Source organism: Oncorhynchus nerka, linkage group LG11 (genome assembly GCF_034236695.1).
Source record: "Oncorhynchus nerka isolate Pitt River linkage group LG11, Oner_Uvic_2.0, whole genome shotgun sequence".
NCBI classification, from domain to species: domain Eukaryota; kingdom Metazoa; phylum Chordata; class Actinopteri; order Salmoniformes; family Salmonidae; genus Oncorhynchus; species Oncorhynchus nerka.
Window position 1 is genome coordinate 53,185,182 of NC_088406.1, and position 20,789 is coordinate 53,205,970.

At 42.9% G+C, this 20,789-nt stretch overlaps 1 protein-coding gene across 2 annotated transcripts in view; it reads left to right on the top strand.

The window, feature by feature from the left end:
- sik2b (salt-inducible kinase 2b) overlaps positions 1 to 20,789 on the top strand; it is a 64,723-nt gene that overhangs the window by 17,501 nt on the left and 26,433 nt on the right. For both annotated transcript variants that reach the window (XM_029673237.2, XM_029673238.2), the window contains exon 4: positions 15,462 to 15,623. In XM_029673237.2, coding sequence (XP_029529097.1) covers positions 15,462 to 15,623 — 162 coding nt within the window. The remainder of the gene's footprint in view (positions 1 to 15,461; positions 15,624 to 20,789) is intronic.

Genomic DNA, 20,789 nt, shown 5'->3' on the forward strand with positions numbered 1-20,789 from the left:
CCTGTAACTTCTTCTTTAAGAGGCTCCTCTGTCCTCCACTCGTTACCTGTATTAATGGCACCTGTTTGAACTTGTTATCAGTATAAAAGACACCTGTCCACAACCTCAAACAGTCACACTCCAAACTCCACTATGGCCAAGACCAAAGAGCTGTCAAAGGACACCAGAAACAAAATTGTAGACCTGCACCAGGCTGGGAAGACTGAATCTGCAATAGGTAAGCAGCTTGGTTTGAAGAAATCAACTGTGGGAGCAATTATTAGGAAATGGAAGATATACAAGAACACTGATAATCTCCCTCGATCTGGGGTTCCGCGCAAGATCTCACCCCGTAGGGTAAAAATGATCACAAGAACGGCGAGGAAAAATCCCAGAACCACACGGGGGGGACCTAGTGAATGACCTGCAGAGAGCTGGGACCAAAGTAACAAAGCCTACCATCAGTAACCCACTACACCGCCAGGGACTCAAATCCTGCAGTGCCAGACGTGTCCCCCTGCTTAAGCCAGTACATGTCCAGGCCCATCTGAAGTTTGCTAGAGAGCATTTGGATGATCCAGAAGAAGATTGGGAGAATGTCATATGATCAGATGAAACCAAAATATAATTCAACTCGTCGTGTTTGGAGGACAAAGAATGCTGAGTTGCATCCAAAGAACACCATACCTACTGTGAAGCATGGGGATGGAAACATCATGCTTTGGGGCTGTTTTTCTGCAAAGGGACCAGGACGACTGATCCGTGTAAAGGAAAGAATGAATGGGGCCGTGTATCGTGAGATTTTGAGTGAAAATCTCCTTCCATCAGTCAAGGGCATTGAAGATGGAACGTGGCTGGGTCTTTCAGCATGACAATGATCCCAAACACACTGCCCGTGCAACGGAGTGGCTTCGTAAGAAGCATTTCAAGGTCCTGGAGTGGCCTAGCCAGTCTCCAGATCTCAACCCCATAGAAAATCTTTGGAGGGAGTTGAAAGTCTGTGTTGCCCAGCAACAGCCCCAAAACATCACTGCTCTAGAGGAGATCTGCATGGAGGAATGGGCCAAAATACCAGCAACAGTGTGTGAAAACCTTGTGAAGACTTACAGAGAATGTTTGACCTCTGTCATTGCCAACAAAGGGTATATAACAAAGTATTGAGAAATGTTTATTATTGACCAAATACTTATTTTCCACCATAATTTGCAAATAAATTCATTAAAAATCCTACAATGTGATTTTTGGGATTTTATTTTCTCATTTTGTCTGTCATAGTTGAAGTGTACCTATGATGGAAATTACAGACCTCTCATCTTTTTAAGTGGGAGAACTTAAACAATTGGTGGCTGACAATACTTTTTTGCCCCACTGTATCTGTGCCATTGAGGGTGAATTGGCAAGACAAAAGATTTAAGTGCCTTTGAACCGGGGGCATGGTAGTGCAGTGGTTCCCAAACTGTGTTGGCGGGGAGTGGGGGTCTTTTAAAATTGTATTTATTTTTTTGCAACTCAGCCCGGCTTCCAAGATACTCTTGAAAGTTGTAATAGTAGAATGCACAAGGTGTGCACTTTCAAAATTGGGTAGTGCATCATCAGTTCCTCTTGTCTGGTCAGTCATTGCATACGTTCGAGAGCTTTTAAACGTGTAAGAAATGTCTGGATCAACTAACCCATGTCAGCTAATGTTTTTTAGCCCATAGATTTTATTTATAATGTTGTAGTCACTCAAATGTCACATGAATACACATTATACATTGCAAAATGTAGAATGTTCTCTGCAGCCCATGCCAAAATGGGTAGAATTGCTTGAAATAGGCTTTAAACCGGCAACATTTTCTCTCTGCCAACCAGAGGGGTGTGTCATGAACCATGCTTGTGCCCATAGAAATAAATGTGGCACGCACACAGGGGTGGCGCAAAATGTTCCCCAATGCTGGAAGGGTGGCCTGAGTGAAAAGGTTTGGGAACCCTGTGGTAATGGGTGCCAGGTACACCGGTTTGTGTCAAGAGTTGCAATACTGATGCGTTTTTCACGCTCAATAGTTTCCCGTGTGTATCAAGAATGGTCCACTACCCAAAGGACTTCCAACCAGCTTGACACAACGGTGGGAAGTATTTGGTGATAACATTGGCAAGCATCCCCGTGGAACACTTTCGACACTTTGTAGAGTCCATGCCCCGATGAATTGAGGCTGTTCTGAGGGCATTGAAGGTCCTCAAGAACATAGTGGCCTCCATCATCCACCACCAAGGCTCTTCCTAGAGCTGGCCACCCAGCCACACTGAGCATTCGGGGGGGAAGGCCTTGGTCAGGGAGGTGACCAAGAAACCCGATGGTCACTCTGATAGAGCTCCAGAGTTCCTCTGTGGAGATGGGAGAACCTTCCAGAAGGACAACCATCTCTGCAGCACTCCATCAATCAGGCCTTTACGGTAGAGTGGCCAGACAGAAGCCACTCCTCAGTAAACAGCACATGACAGCCCACTTGGAGTTTGCTAAAAGGCACCTAAAAGGACACTCGGACCATGTGAAACAAGATTATCTGGTCCGATGAAACCAAGATTGAACTCTTTGGCCTGAATGCCAAGTGTCACATCTGGAGGAAACCTGGCACCATCCCTACGGGAAGCATGGTAGTGACAGCATCATGCTGTGGGGATGTTTTTCAGCGGCAAGGACTGGGAGACTAGTCAGGATCGAGGGAAAGATGAACGGAGCAAAGTGCTGTGAGATTCTTGATGAAAACTTGCTCCGGAGCGCTCAGGACCGCTGACTGGGGGGGGGCAAAGGTTCACCTTCCAACAGGAGAATGACCCTAAGCACACAGCCAAGACGATGCAGGAGTGGTTTCGGGACAAGTCTCTGAATGTCCTTGAGTGGACCGGACCAAAGACTGGAGTCTCTGGAGAGACCTGAAAATAGCTGTGCAGCGACGCTCTGTATCCAACCTGGAAGAGTTTGAGAAGATCTGCAGAGAAGAATTGGTAAAACTCCTCAAATATGGGTATGCCAAGCTTGTAGTGCCATACCCAAGAAGACTCAAGGCTGTAATCGCTGCCAAAGGTGCTTCAACAAAGTACTGAGTAAAGGGTCTGAATACTTATGTAAATGTGATATTTACTTAATTTAAAAAAAAAAAAAAAAAAAAATTTTTTGCTTTGTCATTATGGGGTATTTTAGAATAAGGCTGTAACGTAACAAAATGTGGAAAAAGTAAATGGGTCTGATTATTTTCCAAATGCATTGTATGTTACTGATTGGCTTTTACGTAATCTTTTGTCTGTTGAAGGACAGGCCGTAGGGAAAAGGAATGCCTCCACCTGTTGTGAGATGATTTGATTAAATGTTCTCTTGAGTTCCCCACCATTTGCATTTCTTGCCCCAAAGCTTACTTTCAGTGAAGATTGTCATAGGTGAGACCCATTGTGTTAAAACCATATAATTAGAATTCTATGATTGTGAGTCGAGTAGATAGTGAATTTGGAGATGATTTCCTAGACTATGTTTTGACTTAACAAATCTGGTAGTTTGTTCTAAGACCATCGTTTACATTGTTGTGCCACTTGGATGGCACCCACCGGAGCAGGGAGAGGGCAAGGAGGCGGCACGGGTTAATAGCGCTTGTCTGACCTCCATATTCAGTTTAGAAGTCAGTCAACAACAGGCTTTCTTCAATACCCTTCTGTATCTGTACAGAGATGATACCGGCTTACCTGTCCGTTCTATATGCCCACCATAAGGTGGAATCTAAACCTAAGATAATATCGTATGATGTAGGTCAGATGTGAAAAGCATGTTAGCAAAGTTAGCTTTTCTACGGTACATGGATGTCACAGACAGGCCTTCTTCCCAACGCAAGCCATTTCCCAATGGTTATGTAAAGTGATTTTGAGTTGTTTTGCATGATGTTTGACACATCATTGTACTGTAGGCAGTGCAGAGCTGTGTATAGTGATCCTCTTGTTCTGTGTGATTGAGGCTGTGCACAAGGTGAGTGGGTTGGTTAACCTTTGCCCCATTTAAAAAGTGGAAGACAAACATTTGGGATTTTACTACTGGACTGCAGCAGTTATTGATTTGAAAAAGCGAGAGGTATACTAGCTGTGAAGAATTAATAAGAAAGTGGTCATGAAAGGAAGGAAAAACCAGAAGAAATAACCTAATTCGGTTCTGTAAGTCCTATCTTGATGTACCATTGCGGTAGGAGGCGCATGTTCTATCACCAACAGACGCGCCAGGCTCTCTGGTCTGCTCCAATATGAACCAGCACTGCTGCCACCAGCCATCTTGGTTAGATAAGCAGCATTTTCTGCTTCTCGCATTTTTTATACAGTTGAAGTCAGAGGTTTATACACCTGAGCCAAATACATTTACTACGGTTTTTACAATTCCTGACATTTAATCCTAGTAAGAAATTGACTAAGGTCTGTTAGTCACCACTTTATTTTAAGAATGTGAAATGTCAGAATAATAGTAGAGAATTATATATTTTTATTTATTTCTTTCATCACATCACAGTAGGTCAGAAGTTTACATACACTCAATTAGTATTTGCTAGCATTGCCTTTTAATTGTTTCACTTGGGTCAAATGTTTTGGGTAGCCTTCCACAAGCTTCCCACAATAAGTTGGGTGAATTTTGGCCCATCCCTCCTGACAGAGCTGGTGTAACGGAGTCAGGTTTGTAGGCCTCCTTGCTCGCACACGCTTTTTCAGTTTTCTATAGGATTGAGGTCAGGGCTTTGTGATGGCCACTCCAATACCTTGACTTTGTTGTCCTTAAGCCATGTTTCCACAGCTTTGGAAGTATGTTTGGGGTCATTGTCCATTTGGAAGACCCATTTGCGACCAATCTTTAACTTCCTGACTGATGTCTTGAGATGTTGCATTTCTCCAAAAAGTACGATCTTGGTCCCCATGTGCAGTTGCAAACTATAGTCTGGCTTTTTTTATGGCGGTTTTGGAACAGGGCTTCTTCCTTGCTGAGCGTCCTTTCGGGTTATAATTTTCTAGAATAGGCACAGTCAACTTAGTGTATGTAAACTTCTGACCCACTGGAATTGTGATACAGTGAAATAATCTGTAAACAATTGTTGTAAAAATGACTTGTGTCATGCACAAAGTAGATGTCCTAACCGACATGCCAAAACTATAGTTTGTTAACAAGAAATGTGGTTGAAAACGAGTTTTAATGACTCCAACCTAAGTGTATGTAATCTTCTGACTTCAACTGTATTTTTGTATAGAGGGAGCAAAGGGAGTGCTTGCTTGACACGTGAATGATGACATTTCTTTACCCGTGAACAAAGTGAAGAGACGAGGCCCGCCGCAACGTTGTCTGCCTTATCCATGCCCATTGACGATGCACAGAGTGCGGTTGAGTTTTTTGCTTGTCCATGATGGAGCTGGTAACATGAGTGCAGGCAGATATTAAGTACAGTGCCTTCAAAATCTACTTTTTCATCATTTGTTGTGTTACATGGTGGGATTCAAATGGATTTAATTGTCAAGGATCTAAACAAAATACAACATTTCTAACTTAAACAATATATATATATTTTTTTAATTATACAAAATTACACTAATACAGTGTGTTTGGAAGTATTCAGATCCCTTTACTTTTCCCAGATTTTGTTACGTTACAGCCTTATTCTAAAATAGATTTAAATCGTTTTTTCCTCATCAATCAACACACAACCCCACAATGACAAAGCAAAAACTTGTATTAAATGTTTGCAAATGTATTAAAAATTAACTGCAGTATCACATTTTACATAAGTGTTCAGACCGTTTACTCAGTACCTTGTTGAAGCACCTCCGCCAGCAATTACAGCCTTGAGTCTTCTTGGGTATGACGCTACAACCTTGGCACAACTTATATAGACAGGTGTGTCAGTTTGTGTGTGTTTCTTTCTAAATCATGTCCAATCAATTGAATTTACCACAGGTGGACTCCAATCAAGTTGTAGAAACATCTCAAGGATGATCAATGGAAACAGGATGCACCTGAGGTCAATTTTGAGTCTCATAGCAAAGGGTCTGAATGTGAATAAGTTCTTTATTTTTCTAAATATGAAAAAATACTAAAACCTTTTTTCACTTTGTCGTGGGGTATTGTGTGTAAATTGCTGAGGTGTATTTATTTCATCCATTTTAGAATAAGGCTGTAACGTAACAAAGTGAAAAAAGTCAAGAGGTCTGCATACTTTCCGTAGGCACTGTATATATTGATTACATAAGTATTCAACCCCCTGAGTCAATACATGTTAGAATCACCTTTGGCAGTGATTACAGCTGCAAGTCTTTCTGGCTAAGTCTCTTAAGAGCTTTGCACACCTGGATTTTACAATATTTGCACATTATTCTTTTGAAAATGATTCAAGCTCTGTCATTACTAGACAGTCATTTTCAAGTCTTGCCATAGATTTGCAAGCAAATTTAAGTCCAAACTGTAGCTAGGCCACTCGGGAACATTCAATGTGGTCTTGGTAAGCAACTCCAGTGTATATTTGGCCTTGTGTTTTAGGTTTGTCCTGCTGAAAGGTGAATTTGTCTCCTAGTGTCTGTTGGAAAGCAGACTGAACCATGTTTTCCTCAAGGATTTTGCCTGTGCTTAGCTGTATTATTTTTATCCTACAATACTCCATAGTCCTTGCCAATGACGAGCATACCCAGAACATGATGCAGCCGGCACCCTGCTTGAAAATATTAAGTGGTACTCAGTGACACTGTGTTGGATTTGCCCCAAAGGTAACTCTTTGTATTCCAGACATGAAGCTAACTTTTTTTTGCAGTTTTGCTTTAGTGCCTTATTGGAAACAGGATGTTTTGGAATATTTTTATTCTGTACAGGCTTCCTTCTTTTCACTTATTTAGGTTATTGTTGTGAGGTAACTACAATGTTGTTGAGACATCCTCAGTTTTCTCCTGTCACAGGCATTAAACTCTGTTTCAAACATTGGCCTCATTGTGAAATATCTGTGCAGTTTCCTTCCTCTCTGGCAATTGAGTTAGAAAAGACGCCTGTGTCTTTGTAGTGACTGGGTGTATTGATACACCGTCCAAAGTGTAAGTAAGAATTTCACCATACTTCAGGGGATATTCAATGTCTGCTTTTTATTTTTACCCATCTACCAATATGTGCCGCCCTTGTGAGGCATTGGAAAACTTCCTTGGTCTTTGTGGTTGAATCTGTGTTTGAAATGCACTGCTCGACTGAGGGACCTTACAGATAATTGTATGCGTATGCTACAGAGATTAGGTTGTCATTCAGAAATCCTGTTAACCTCCACGGGATCGATGTCCTCCCCACGGTTGAGCTAATGTGATTAGCATGACGCTGTAAGTAAACAAGAAAATGTCCATGTCTTATATGGGCGGAAAGCTTCAATTCTTGCTAATCTAACTGCACTATACAATTTTACAGTAGCTATTACAGTGGGGGGGAAATGCTATTGTTTGAGGAGAGTACACAACAACAACTGGTTTGATACATTCACCTCTGAAGGTAAATAATGTACTTACATTGAGTAATCTTGCTCTGATTTGTCATCCTGAGGGTCCCAGAGATCAAATGTAGCATAGTTTTGTTTGATAAAATCCGTTCTACAGTTTGAACCCCTGCTGTGTCTGCCCCCCACCCCCACACATATGTGATTATTATCATATCATTTGTGTATGTTCTCTATAGTTATGTACTTGAAAATATATAAATTGACCAGACTTTGAACAGTAATGCAATGGTTCATTGGATCAGTAAAACTTTGCAAATACACTGCAATCTAAATTACATCTAGACTCCTAAGTGATATAATGGCATTTCTCTTGCATGCCATAACAAAGGTGTTAAATACATTTCAGATTTAAATTTTTAATTCATTTGTAACAATTTCTAAAAACACAATTCCATTATGGGTGGGGTGTGTGTGTGTGTGTGTGTAGGCCAGTGACCCAACATCTCAATATAATACCTTTTTAAATTTAGGCTGTAACTCAACAAAATGTGGAATAAATCCAGTAGTGTGAATACTTTCTGAAGACACTGTTTTTCGTGTTCCATTTTTTTACATTTTCTTACACACACACTCACGTCTTAGGGTGTGTGATTTTGCCAAGTCAGAGTAATGCATGTATACAGAGGTTCAGGCGAAGGGAAATGTAGCAAATCAAACGGTTGATGCCTTTTGGATGGTCATCGTGTGTGTGTGTGTGTGTGTGCACAAAGCAGCGATACTGCACTAAATAAACAGACTGTGTGTTTGACACTGCGTCTCCCCGTGCCTGGGTTATGCCAGGGCCAAGCTCAGAGCTGACACTGGTGTTGATTCTAACAACAGCCATCTTGTTTTCACCACGACTGATAATGAAGGGTACAGAGTAGGGGCGAGTGAATGGGACAAAGACGACTGCATTGATTCCGGGCCCGCATCCCAAATGACACCCTTATTCCCTTTTTAGTGCGCTTCTTTTGACCAGGGCCCTTAATGTGTGCACTACATAGGAAAATAGGGTGCCATTTGGGACTCTTTTCCGGGGCCGTATTGGCTTCTGTGGCACTTGGAAGACTTGTCTTGCAATCAGCCTATTATGATAGAAATAGACTGGACTTGATTGTGCGCTCAGTACATTGGGTAACCTCATTTCAAAGAATCCTACCTCTACCCCTACCCCTTTCAACAGCCCCCACCCCCCCCACAGCAACTTGCCCAAGCCTCCCCCAAATAAAGGTCAAATAAAAAGATACATGTAAAAGAAATCGCTGTTTAGAAGTCCTATTTATAAGCCTACTGCTCTCGGTCTGTGTCCATCCAGCTTTGTCCTAGACTCTTGAGTGTCAACTAGCTAGTTGTCTGGGAGCAGATCTAGTCTGTCCATCCCATATAATTACTAGAATAGACATTCCTATACAAGTCAATGACTTAAACTGTTTCAATAGGTCTATTTCTACGATCCATCCCAGCCCTATGGAGTTTGAGTCTGGCAGGGTAGTGGGTGCCGGACACAGTGAAAGCAGCCATTCCAACCTGTCTGCTGGCTAGTGAGCCTCACCCACCCAGCCCTGCAGGAGTGGATCAAACCTGGAGAAATTGGGTCAACCACAAATAATGAGAAGGAGCGGCGGAACAGAACCTCCAGGCAGAGGAGAGGGGGGAAAGAGGAAGGGGATGTCCATTTGAATTTGGAAAGAGGGTGAAAAAATGTAGGCCATGCATATTAACTGCCAGAGAGTGGGTGGGTGGGTTTTATTGACTAGGCCTGAACACATCTGTCTTCTTGATAGAGTGCCCCGGCGAGATTAATTTTGCCTGTCAACTTCTTTTGTCTGCTGCAATAGTTGGGTCTATAATGTTTTTCTTCTGTTACTCAGTAGGTATCTGTTTTTTTTTCTGAGCAGAAAAGGCTTGGCTACACTGTTGACTCACCTAGCTGACACTAGTATCATCTCTTTGCTGGCTGATTTGACCTGGGGCATGCTCGGTAAGTGTTGGATTGTGTAGCCTATGGGTACGTCTTTACTTCAGCACTAAGTTTCAGGAAAATACATTTGGAGCTGAGACGTTGAAGGCAGGAGAGCGTCGTTATTGCCCTTGTTCGGTGGGCAGGTTCTGCTTGGCTGTCTGGATGCTGGCCAGCACAGAAATTTATGGACGCCGGGTCCTGCTCTCGCTCGGCTCTCCAATCTCTTCTAAACCTGAGCAGCTGTTAAAAGATTACACATCTCCCCAACAGACCTGGAACTCGGTGCTCTTCTGAGCTTTTTCCTCATTGTTTTTAACACCCTGTCCTAGATCTGTGATTCATCATTCACCCCCACTCCCCCTCTTTTTCCCAAAATGCAACACTTCTTTGACTGAGTACACCTGACTGTGCCATGTTGTCGGTCCTCCTTGCCCCTTCTGACGTTCAAGCAGTGCATTACTCATACATCTACTGGTGTGATGAACATGCTTTTTTTGTGTGTCATTAGCCCTTAGCGGAAGCACTCTGGAGTGAACCAAACGCTGTTGCTAGTGTGTGAAAGGAACAGATTAGGCTAACAGTGATGCTGAAGGTCTGGCTTGCCAGGGCTGGTTTACCTTCTAGCTAGTACAGTGCCTATAGAAAGTCTACGCCCCCTTTAACTTTTTTTCACATTTTGTTGCATTACAAATAGGGATTAAAATAATTTTTTTTTGTGTCAATGATCTACCCAAATACTCTGTCAAAGTGGAAGAATTCTAAGATTTTATAAAGATTCATAGAAAAAAAACACACAAATACCTTGATTAGATAAGTATTCCCCCCTGAGTCAATACATGTTAGAAACACCTTTTGGCAGTGATTACAGCTGTGAGTCTTCTTGGGTAAGTCTCATCAGAGCTTTGCAGACCTATATTATGCAATATTTGCCCGTTATTATGTTAAAAATTCTTCAAGCTATGTGAAGGTGTTGGAGATCAAGTCATGCCATAGTTTTTCAAGAAGATTCAAGTCAAAACTGTAACTTGACCACTCAGGAACATTCACTGTCTTCTTGGTAAGTCACTCCAGTGTAGATTTGGATTTGTGTTATTATCCTGCTGAAAGGTGAATTCCTCTCCCAGTGTCTGGTATAAAGCACACTGAAGCAGGTTTTTCTCTATGATTTTGCCTGTGCTTAGCTCCATCCCATTTATTTTCATCCTGAATAATTCCCCAGTCTTTGCCAATGTCAGGCATACACATACAATGCTGCAGCATGTTGGAAAATAAGGGGGCTGAGTGTTGTTTTGGATTTGCCCCAAACATAAGGCTTTGCATTTAGGCTTTGCAATATTACTTTAGTGACTTGTGCCATGCATGTTTTGGAATATTTGTATTCTGTATATGTGTATTTTCTGTATAGGCTTCCTTCTCTTCACTCTGTCATTTAGGTTAATGTGTAGTCACTACAATGTTGTTGATCCATCCTCAGTTTTCTCCCATCACAGCCATTGAACTCTATAGCTGTTTAAAATCCCCAATGGCCTCATGGTGACACCTAAGCAGTTTCCTTCTTGTCCTGCAGCTCAGTTCAGAACGACTGTATATTTTATGTGTCTGGGTGGTTTAGTACATCAGCCACAGCATAATTATTAACTTTCAAAAATCATGTCAACCTCTGTGTTGTGTTTCTCGTAATGTCTATTTCAACGCAATATAAATAGTATGTAGCACAGTGAACAACACTTCTATTGTCCAATGTCATGGTGTCAGCTAATTCCAGCCAGACTGGTATCCAGGATCCAAAGTCCAAACTTTCTCTAGCGAGGGATTGGTCAGGTACGATAGAGCTGTAGGCCTACTACTCGGTGTATGCAGAGAGGTTTATCGCATAGCTGTGTTGTGTAGCTGCAGCAGCCCTAGCCCACCCAGTCTCTGTATTCAGAGCACCTCGCCACATTCCCATGCCAAGTGCGTTTTTCATATTTTTTTTTATTAGTGACACGCCACAAAGACAAGCCTCAGTCAAGAAGGGTAACAATATGAAATGTGGCACCCTCTCTAATCAGTGTAATGTTTTTCTCATTTCCTCTGAAGTTAACCATTTATCAGAAGCACTGTCTGTCTATAATATCACAGTTTCCTGGAACTTTAGCCGTGTTCTTTCCCATCTGCATGATGATCTCTATGTATATGAGTGAATTATAATTCAGCTTAATGCTTGCTATTGCCCTTGCTCCATCTGTCATTTTTTATCAAGCCCTCTTGTTTAAGCACAGGATGGTCAACGGTGTTATTGTGAGGTACATCGACCCCCACCTAAATTACTTGAAATGACTCGGACTCTAAAAACCCAAACTCTGGTTGGGCACCTGAATTTCTTCAACGTCATTTTGCCCTACTGTAGAGGGATATGGGTGCTCATTCCTCTCCGTCTCCTTCCCTCCATGCTATGTGAGGGTGTGAAGTACAAGCCTGCATGCATGGTTGCCTGCTGGTTGGAGGTGTGAAGAGGCCGCCATGAAACGTGTTCCCCAGAGGCTGTTGATGAGGCTGGATGAGAAACGATGAATTAGGAAGTATTAATTCTCTCCCCCATTATATCTGTTCATGGGCCTGCAGGATTTGAAGGTTGTAATTGGCGTAACGAGTTTGATTTGATTTGACATTTGCGGATGGTTACAAATAATTTTTAAATGCCACATGCACTGAATACAACAGGTGTAGATCTTACCGTGAAATGCTTATTTGCACCATTTGATTAACTGTTCAGCAGTCTTGTGGCTTGGGGGTAGACTCTGTTAAGAAGCCTTTTGGTCCCAGACTTGGTGCTCTGTTACCTCTTGGATAGGGAATTCAGTGTGGATTATGCAGCGAGAATAATTTTTGGAGTTGCTGTGTGCGCTCGCATAGACTATTAGCATCATTGAATACTGATTAAAGAAATATAAACAGAATCGAGCCATGATGGGTCCATGATCGTTAGAGATGGACAGTGGGAGTTTTTTATATATATATATATATATAATATATATATATATTTTTTACATGTAGACTATTCTAGTTGTCAACCAAAACAAGATAAGCCAAGTCCAAAATAGATTCAAATGTAAGCATTTGTCTCAGGGAAAGGGTGCGTGGCCCAAATAGTTTCCTCCTGTTTGTCCCTCAGAAAGGCAGCGTAAACGTCGGGACAGAAGAGTGTGGTACAGCTCTTTGCGCAACATTGCAGCAGCCAGGGACGTTGGAGTTAGGTAACTCCCTCCCCCTCTTATGAGCAATTTTTATATATTTATATACACACACACAGTTGAAGTCAGGAAGTTTACATAAACTTAAATTGGAGTCATTAAAACTAGTTTTTCAACCACCCCACAAATTTCTTGTTAACAAACTATAGTTCTTGAGAGTTGGTTAGGACATCTACTTTGCATGTCACAAGTCATTTTTCCAACAATTCTGTACAACAGACCGATTATTTCACTTATAATTCATTGTATCACAATTCCAGTGGGTCAGAAGTTTACATACACTGAGTTGACTGTGCCTTTAAACAGCTTGGAAAATTCCAGAAAATGACATCATAGCTTTTGAAGCTTCTGATAGGCTAATTGACATAATTTGAGTCAATTGGATGTGTACTTGTGGATGTATTTCAAGGCCTACCTTCAAACTGCTTGACATCATGGTAAAATCAAAAGAAATCAGCCAAGATCTGAGAAAATTGTAGACCTCCACAAGTCTGGTTCATCCTTAGGAGCAATTTCCAAATGCCTGAAGGTACCACGTTCATCTGTACAAACAATAGTACGCAAGTATAAATACCATGGGACCACGTAGCCGTCATACCGCTCAGGAAGGAGATGCGTTCGGTCTCCTAGAGATGAATGTACTTTGTGTCACGCCTTGGTCATTGTATTTTGTGTTTTTTGTTAATTGTTTGGGTAGGCCAGGGTGTGACATGGGTTTATATGTTGTTGTCGTATTGGGGTTTGTATTATTTGGGATCGCGGCTGATTAGGGGTTTGGTATAGGATTGGCTGCCTGAGGCGATTCCCAATCAGTCAGGTGATTCTTGTTGTCTTGGATTGGGAACCGTATTTAGGCAGCCTTAGTTTCGCTTTGTGTTTCGTGGGTGATTGTCCCTGTCTTTGTGTATTCACCAGATAGGCTGTAATTAGTGTCACGTTCCGTTTGTTGTTTTGTGTTGTATAGTTATTTCATGTATCACGTTTTTCTTCATTAAAGTAACATGAGTAACCTACACGCTGCATTTCGGTCCGACTCCCTTTCTACAAACGAAGAACGCCGTTACACTTTGTTGCAAAAAGTGCAAATCAATCCCGGAACAACAGCAAAGGACCTTGTGAAGATGCTGGAGGAAACCGGTACAAAAGTATCTATATCCACAGTAAAACGAGTCCTATATCGACATAACCTGAAAGGCCGCTCAGCAAGGAAGAAGCCATTTCTCCAAAACCGCCATAAAAAAATCCAGACTACGGTTTGCAACTGCACATGGGGACAAAGATCGTACTTTTCGGAGAAATGTCCTCTGGTCTGATGAAACAAAAATAGAACTGTTTGCCATAATGACCATCGTTATGTTTGGAGGAAAAGGGGGAGGCTTGCAACCCGAAGAACACCATCCCAACAGTGAAGCACGGGGGTGGCTGCATCATGTTGTGGGGATGCTTTGCTGCAGGAGGGACTGGTGCTCTTCACAAAATAGATGGCATCATGAGGGAGGAAAATTATGTGGATATTTTGAAGCAACTTCTCAAGACATCAGTCAGGAAGTTAAAGCTTGGTCGCCAATGGGTCTTCCAAATAGACAATGACCCCAAGCATACTTCCAAAGTTGTGGCAAAATGGCTTAAGGACAACAAAGTCAAGGTATTGGAGTGGCCATCACAAAGCCCTGACCTCAATCCTATAGACAATTTGTGGGCAGAACTGAAAAGGCGTGTGCGAGCAAGAAGGCCTACAAACACGACCAGCTCTGTCAGTAGGAATGGGCCAAAATTCACCCAACTTATTGTGGGAGCTTGTGGAAGGCTACCCTAACCATTTGACCCAAGTTAAACAATGTAAAGGCAATGCTACCAAATACTAATTGAATGTATGTAAACTTCTGACCCACTGGGAATGTGATGAAAGAAATAAAAGCTGAAATATATCATTCTCTACTATTATTCTGACATTTCACGTTCTTAAAATAAAGTGGTGATCCTAACTGACCTAAGACAGGGAATTTTTACTATGATTAAATGTCAGGAATTGTAAAAAAAATATATATATAGTGACGCCTCCAGCACTGAGATTCAGTGCTTTAGACCGCTGCGCCACTCAGGAGCCCTTTATTTCCTCATGCACAAACAGGCCAGTTCTGAGTAACCTCCCTCCTAGTTGGCTGATGAGGAAATAAATTGGTCAATCGCTTCATTTTGAATGTTTTCTGTGTGTTAAAGTAGGCATAGGCTATAATGTGTTTGTTACTACCCAGCGGAGCAGTGTCTGTGTTAGTTGGGCCTGTTAGGGCTGGGTCTGTGGGCTTGGCTGGCTGAGGGCCCGGGGGCTGACCCAGCACTCCTGGGTGTGGTGACTGACCGCATGATTACATCCATGCGGGGGGATGTTTACTCTGCTTCATCAACCCGATCACAGAATCACAGGCCAGGCTCCTGATTGTGGCTCATCACTGTCCTGTCGGCTGGCTGTCTGGCTGGGAGAAGGGTGGTTACTGTAAGAGTAGTTGAGCGAGCTGAGGTATTCCATGCCTCTGTGATTGTGCTCTACAAACATGGATTTGGCTAAACAAACCCAAATGGAATTGTACTAGCCAATTACTGTTCAGGCATGAGCAGAGTGGTGATTCTATTAGTTACACTGATGGATTTGGTCTAATATGTAGTCTAGCAAGCCTTAGCTAGGAAGAAGACTTTGAGAACACAAGTCTACATGTTTGAGGCCTTTGCAGCTTAGCCACCCCTGATTTGAATGTAAGACAGCTGAACTTATGACCCTCTCCCCCTCTCTAGACTACCTGGCCAAACACGGGAGACTGAGCGAGCTGGAAGCGCGGCGCAAGTTCTGGCAGATCCTGTCAGCGGTGGAGTACTGCCACAACCGCAACATAGTCCACCGAGACCTGAAGGCTGAGAACCTGCTGCTGGACGGACACATGAACATCAAGATAGCAGGTAGGCGGTCGGTGCATTAAAGCCCGAAGTTTTGTCTGTTTTTTCCTGATCCAATTACCTGTGTCGTTTTTGACAAAGTTACCTGAATTTTGCAACCCTACTCTTAGTGTTTCAGGGTAACCTAAGAATAATCTTGGAATTGCCAGCGGGATGGACTGTGTGAGAGTTTCACAAAGTCATGAAGAACCTGTAAATCGACATAGGCCTAGAAAGTGTAAACCAAGTCTTTTTTATATTGCAGTGAGAACAACTTCACAACTTGTTTTGATCAGAACATTGCTGTTGGATTACATGGCCAGGAGCAATGACCTCAGCGACGGTTCAGTTCTGAAATGTCTAACGACCAGAGCAGGCCATTTGCACTGTGTTGAGAGGCAACCAAAGTCCCCCAGCTAGATGAGGGAAGCGGGAGCTGAAGCTAGGCCGTACTGCACAGAGCCCTGGGCTGCTGTTGCATTATCAGGAAGATGGTATTTTGAGCGGGCCAGTGAAAAATGTCATCGAGCATCTGGGAGAGTGCCGGGCGAGAAGGAGTGTTCTGAGACACGGTGATACGATGTGCGCATGCCCACAGAGTCCCCGTGTTCCTGCTCCAGGGGTGTTAGATCTAGGCTAGTCCGGACAGTGACTGATGGAGAGAGAGACGTGGCCGGGGCTTCCTAAGAAGCCTGTTTTCCCTTCCTTGGCCGTGTTCATTAGGGCAGGAATGGAAAACGTTTCCAAACATTTTTCAGCTTAAAATGAAAATGAGTCCCTGTAGTCCCTCGGTTTTAGTCAGTTTTGTTCTGTTTGATGTCTAATGAACACAAACCAGTTTGTGTCTCTGGATGTAAGAGAAGATTATCAGTTGTTGTGAGTGGTGGCGGGTGGTTATTGTTATTACCAAAGGCAATATCGCCACCACAATAACTCCGATCCAATTGTTGGGGAAGGTACTTATTTTGAGAAACTGACCAATGAAACGACATTAACCTAGGATTACAAATACATCAGGCAGGCACACAAGAACATTGGTACATCCTGTGCTTTGATTGGCTTAGATGAGGAAGTTTGTTGTTTTGTTCGAGTCTCTCTGGATTTAAAAGAGACTCACTGCACAGAGAAACAGATAAATATTCCCCCAGTGATATTTAACCCCTGTTTTACCTCACCGAAGGACATTGTGTGGTTCACGTTTCATCCTCAAATAAGAGGATTTACTGCCACATTAGTCCCCCTTTCTAAAGGTCTCCTTTTGTATACCCAGAACTGCCCTGGTGGTCAATCGCTCAGAAGCTCTGTGGTGCTGTGGTGGTTGATGGTCAGTCAAGGAAAGGTCACCCAAGTGCCAGGCAGCGAGGGGTGTTGCCTTTGTTTCCACTTCAAAGAGAGTGGGTGTGTGTGTGTGTGTGTGTGTGTGTGTGTAAGCGAGCTCAGCACGTTCTAAGAAGCAGCCAGATCATGCACTTATCAGGAAGCCTCTTAAATGGATTGGTTCTGCTGCTGCAGAAAACAACATTTGATCACAGGGGTACACTGCTCGCCACCCCCCCCCCCACCCATAGTATGTCTTGTTTTATTTTTCATGGACCAAGCTGAAAGACCACCCTCTACAGAGAATAACATGTTCATGGTGCAGGTGTTATATCATCATTCAGCCACCCCCTCATTCATCCTCCCCAGTGGTGGAAGTCATTTGATATGGCCAAAATGTATGCTTTTGTACCTCAGACAGGATAATACTCAACCACACACACATTTCCCCAGCTGTATAAATCTCCATAGTAAGCTGAGCTCTCTATGCACTTGTATCAACTTGCGCAAGGACACATCGCATTATCCCTCATTATAAACACACAACCACTGTTGGCTACTAGCTAGCGTTGACCCCCCAATATTTGGAACAGGAAGTAGTCTAGATAGTGTCTACATCCCATATTACACTTTATTCTTAATTTAGTGCACTACTTTTGACCAGAGCCCTGCTCAAAAGTAGTGCACTTAATATGAAAAAGGGATCCATTTGGGACACAGAGTGATCAGGGCTGGGCGTGGCGTTGCACAGCCCACCGTCCACACATAGCGAGCCCCTGGCCTGTTGGGAACATTGACGTCAGCCAGCCGCGCTGCTCAGTATGCAGCCCGCAAAGTGGGTCAGCTCCTCTGATAAACCCTCACTCCTTCCTTAGTCTGCCTTAACATGCCTTGCCGTGACTCTCACCGTCATATCATTATCTCGCCTAGTCTATTTTTTTAAATTTTTTACTTAACTAAGCAAGTCAGTTAAGAACACATTTTTACTTACAATGACGGTCTCGGGCAGAACGACAGATTTTGACCTTGTCAGCTCAGGGATTTGATCTAGCAACCTTTCGGTTACTGGTTCAACGCTCTAACCACTAGGCTACCTGCTGCCCCAAAATCTACAACTTACTTATAGGCTTGAGGTGTAGGATTGACCGCTTCTTTTGTCTCTAGTTCAAATGTAGGCTAAAGCCAAGGCTAAATCTAGACGTACGTATACGTTGCCTCTCATTGTCACATTTTGACCTTGATGCAATTGCATTGCTAGAGCCAATTTGTCATGTGAGGTATAAAAAAAAGGGGGAGAAGCATATTTCAGATTACTATCATTCAGTAAACCCAGATTCACAGTATTACTAGACTATAATCCAGACGTGCATGGGATGGATTCGTGTACATTTTAGATGATGGTTAAGAAACCTTGTGTTTTTAGATAGGCTGGTCAATGGCAATGCTGCCCTGCTGCTGTTAAGTGTGTGCTGTGCAGTCTGGTATACATCACACAGTGTTTCCTTTAGCTGGCAATTGCCCGCTTTTGCCTTTATGAAAAGGCCATTTAAATAAATCTGTTGCTGGCCAAAATGACTGGGAGAAAAATGCTGTTTATTCATTTATGGAAATACCAGTTGATATAAATACATTTGATCGTCATGCTTTTCAGTCTATAGGGTAATTTGCATAATTTAGAGGAATTAAATTGGCCTGTGTATTTCCATTAGTCATAATGGAAGCCTATCTTATTTATCCAGCACAACTATCAGACGCGCACAGCATACAGAGACAATTTTGAGTGGGATTTCTGCTGCAGCTCCCAGTTGGCTGCTGGAGTAAAACACGTGCTTTTATAAGCCAATTCATTGCACAACCATTCTAAAGGCATGTTGTTAACAGTTTTGGTGCACAATTAAAATTCTACGTTTTATTTCTCAACTGTTCATTGAAGCACACCTCCCATTAAAGTGCAGGCAACAGGCTATCATATCAGCGTGTCACCCACCACTTTACAATGTGAGCTGGAGGCAGTATGCACTTTGAAATTATATGTAATTGTTTGAAAGCTGAAAGTTTTATTTCATGTTATGAGGCATGTCTTACCTTGCTTCAAAGTCGCCTATAGGCAAAATACGACCATGGACTTGAAGGTAATTATTTTATAAAGACTTCATAGGCGGTGCATGAGTTTCAAGGGTGGGGAAGATTACAATTTATTCTACTGTTCTGTGTGCCAGTTATTATTTTATATATGCATTTTCATGGAACTGTTCCATTTCAATAATAAAGTATTTTTTAAATAGCTTTCTGTGAGGAATTATAGTTTTAATATATTGTCATTTGCAATTGATGATTAAAAAAAACGTTCCTACATTACCTAGCAGCAGGCCAGGTAGTCGTACCTGCGTGCTCAGGCTCCCTAAAACATTATCAGGACAGAGAAACGGGGGGTGTTCATCTTAAGATGAATGCACTAAGCTGCTCTGGATAACACTGTCTGCTAAGTGACTAAAATCTCAAATGAGTACAGGAGGAGACTAAGCACGCACCCCTGAGTGGCCCGTGTTGAGGGTCAACATGGCGGATGTGTTGTTGTCTACCCTCACCACTTGGGGGCGGCCTGTCAAGAATTCCAGGATCCAGTTGCAGTGGGAGGTGTTCAATTCCAGTATCCTGAGCTTAGTGATGAGATTGTAGGGCACTATCGTGTTGAATGCTGAGCTATAGGGAGCCCTCACTTCGGCAAATCTGACCACGACTCAATCTTGCTCCTACCGTCCTCAAACAGGATGTACCCGTGACTAGAACCATTCAACGCTGGTCTGACCACGCTTCAAAATTGTTTTGATCACATGGACTGGGAAGACTTCCAGGCAGCCTCAGAGAATAACATTGATCTATACATACGCTGGCTCTGTGAGTGAGTTTATAAGGAAGTGCATTGGAGATGTTGTGACCATTAAAACCGACCCTAACCAAAAACCTTTGGATGGCGGCATTCACACGAAACTGAAAGTGTGAACCACCGTATTTAACCATGGAAAGAGGACTGGGAATATGGCCAAATATAAACAGTGTAGTTATTCCATCCGTAAGGCAATCAACCAAGCAAAATGTCGGTATAGGGACAAAGTGGAGTCACAATTAAATGGCTCAGACACGAGAAGTATGTGGTAGGGTCTACAGGCAATCACGGACTACAAAAAGAAAACCAGCCACGTCACGGACACCGACGTACTGCTTCCAGACAAACTAACCTTCTTTGCCCGCTTTGAGGAATTACAGTGCCACCGACGCGGCCCGCAAACAGTCAAGGGGAGGTCCTTCTCCGTGGCTGATGTGAGTAAGACATTTAAGCGTGTTAACCATCACAAGGCTGCTGGCACAGACTGCATCCCTAGCTGCGTCCTCAGCATGCTCAGACAAGCTGGCTGGTGTGTTTACGGACATATTCAATCGCTCCCTATCCTAGTCTGCTGTCCCCACATGCTTCAAGATGGCCACCATTGTTCCTGTACCCAAGAAGGCAAAGATAACTGAACTAAATGACTACCGCCCTGTAGCACTCACTTCTGTCATCATGAAGTGCTTTGAGAGACTAGTCAAGGATCATATCACCTCCACCTTACCTGCCACCCTAAACCCACTTCAGTTTGCATACCACACCAACAGGTCAACATACAATGCAATCACCATCACACTGCCCTATCCTAAGAGGAATACCTATTTAAGAATGCTGTTCATTGACTACAGCTCAGTATTCAACACCATAGTGCCCTCCAAGCTCATTATCAAGCTGGAGGCCCTGCGTCTCAACCCTGCCCTGTGCAATTGAGTCCTGGACTTTCTGACGGGCCGCCCCTTGGTGGTGAAGGTAAGAAACAACATCTC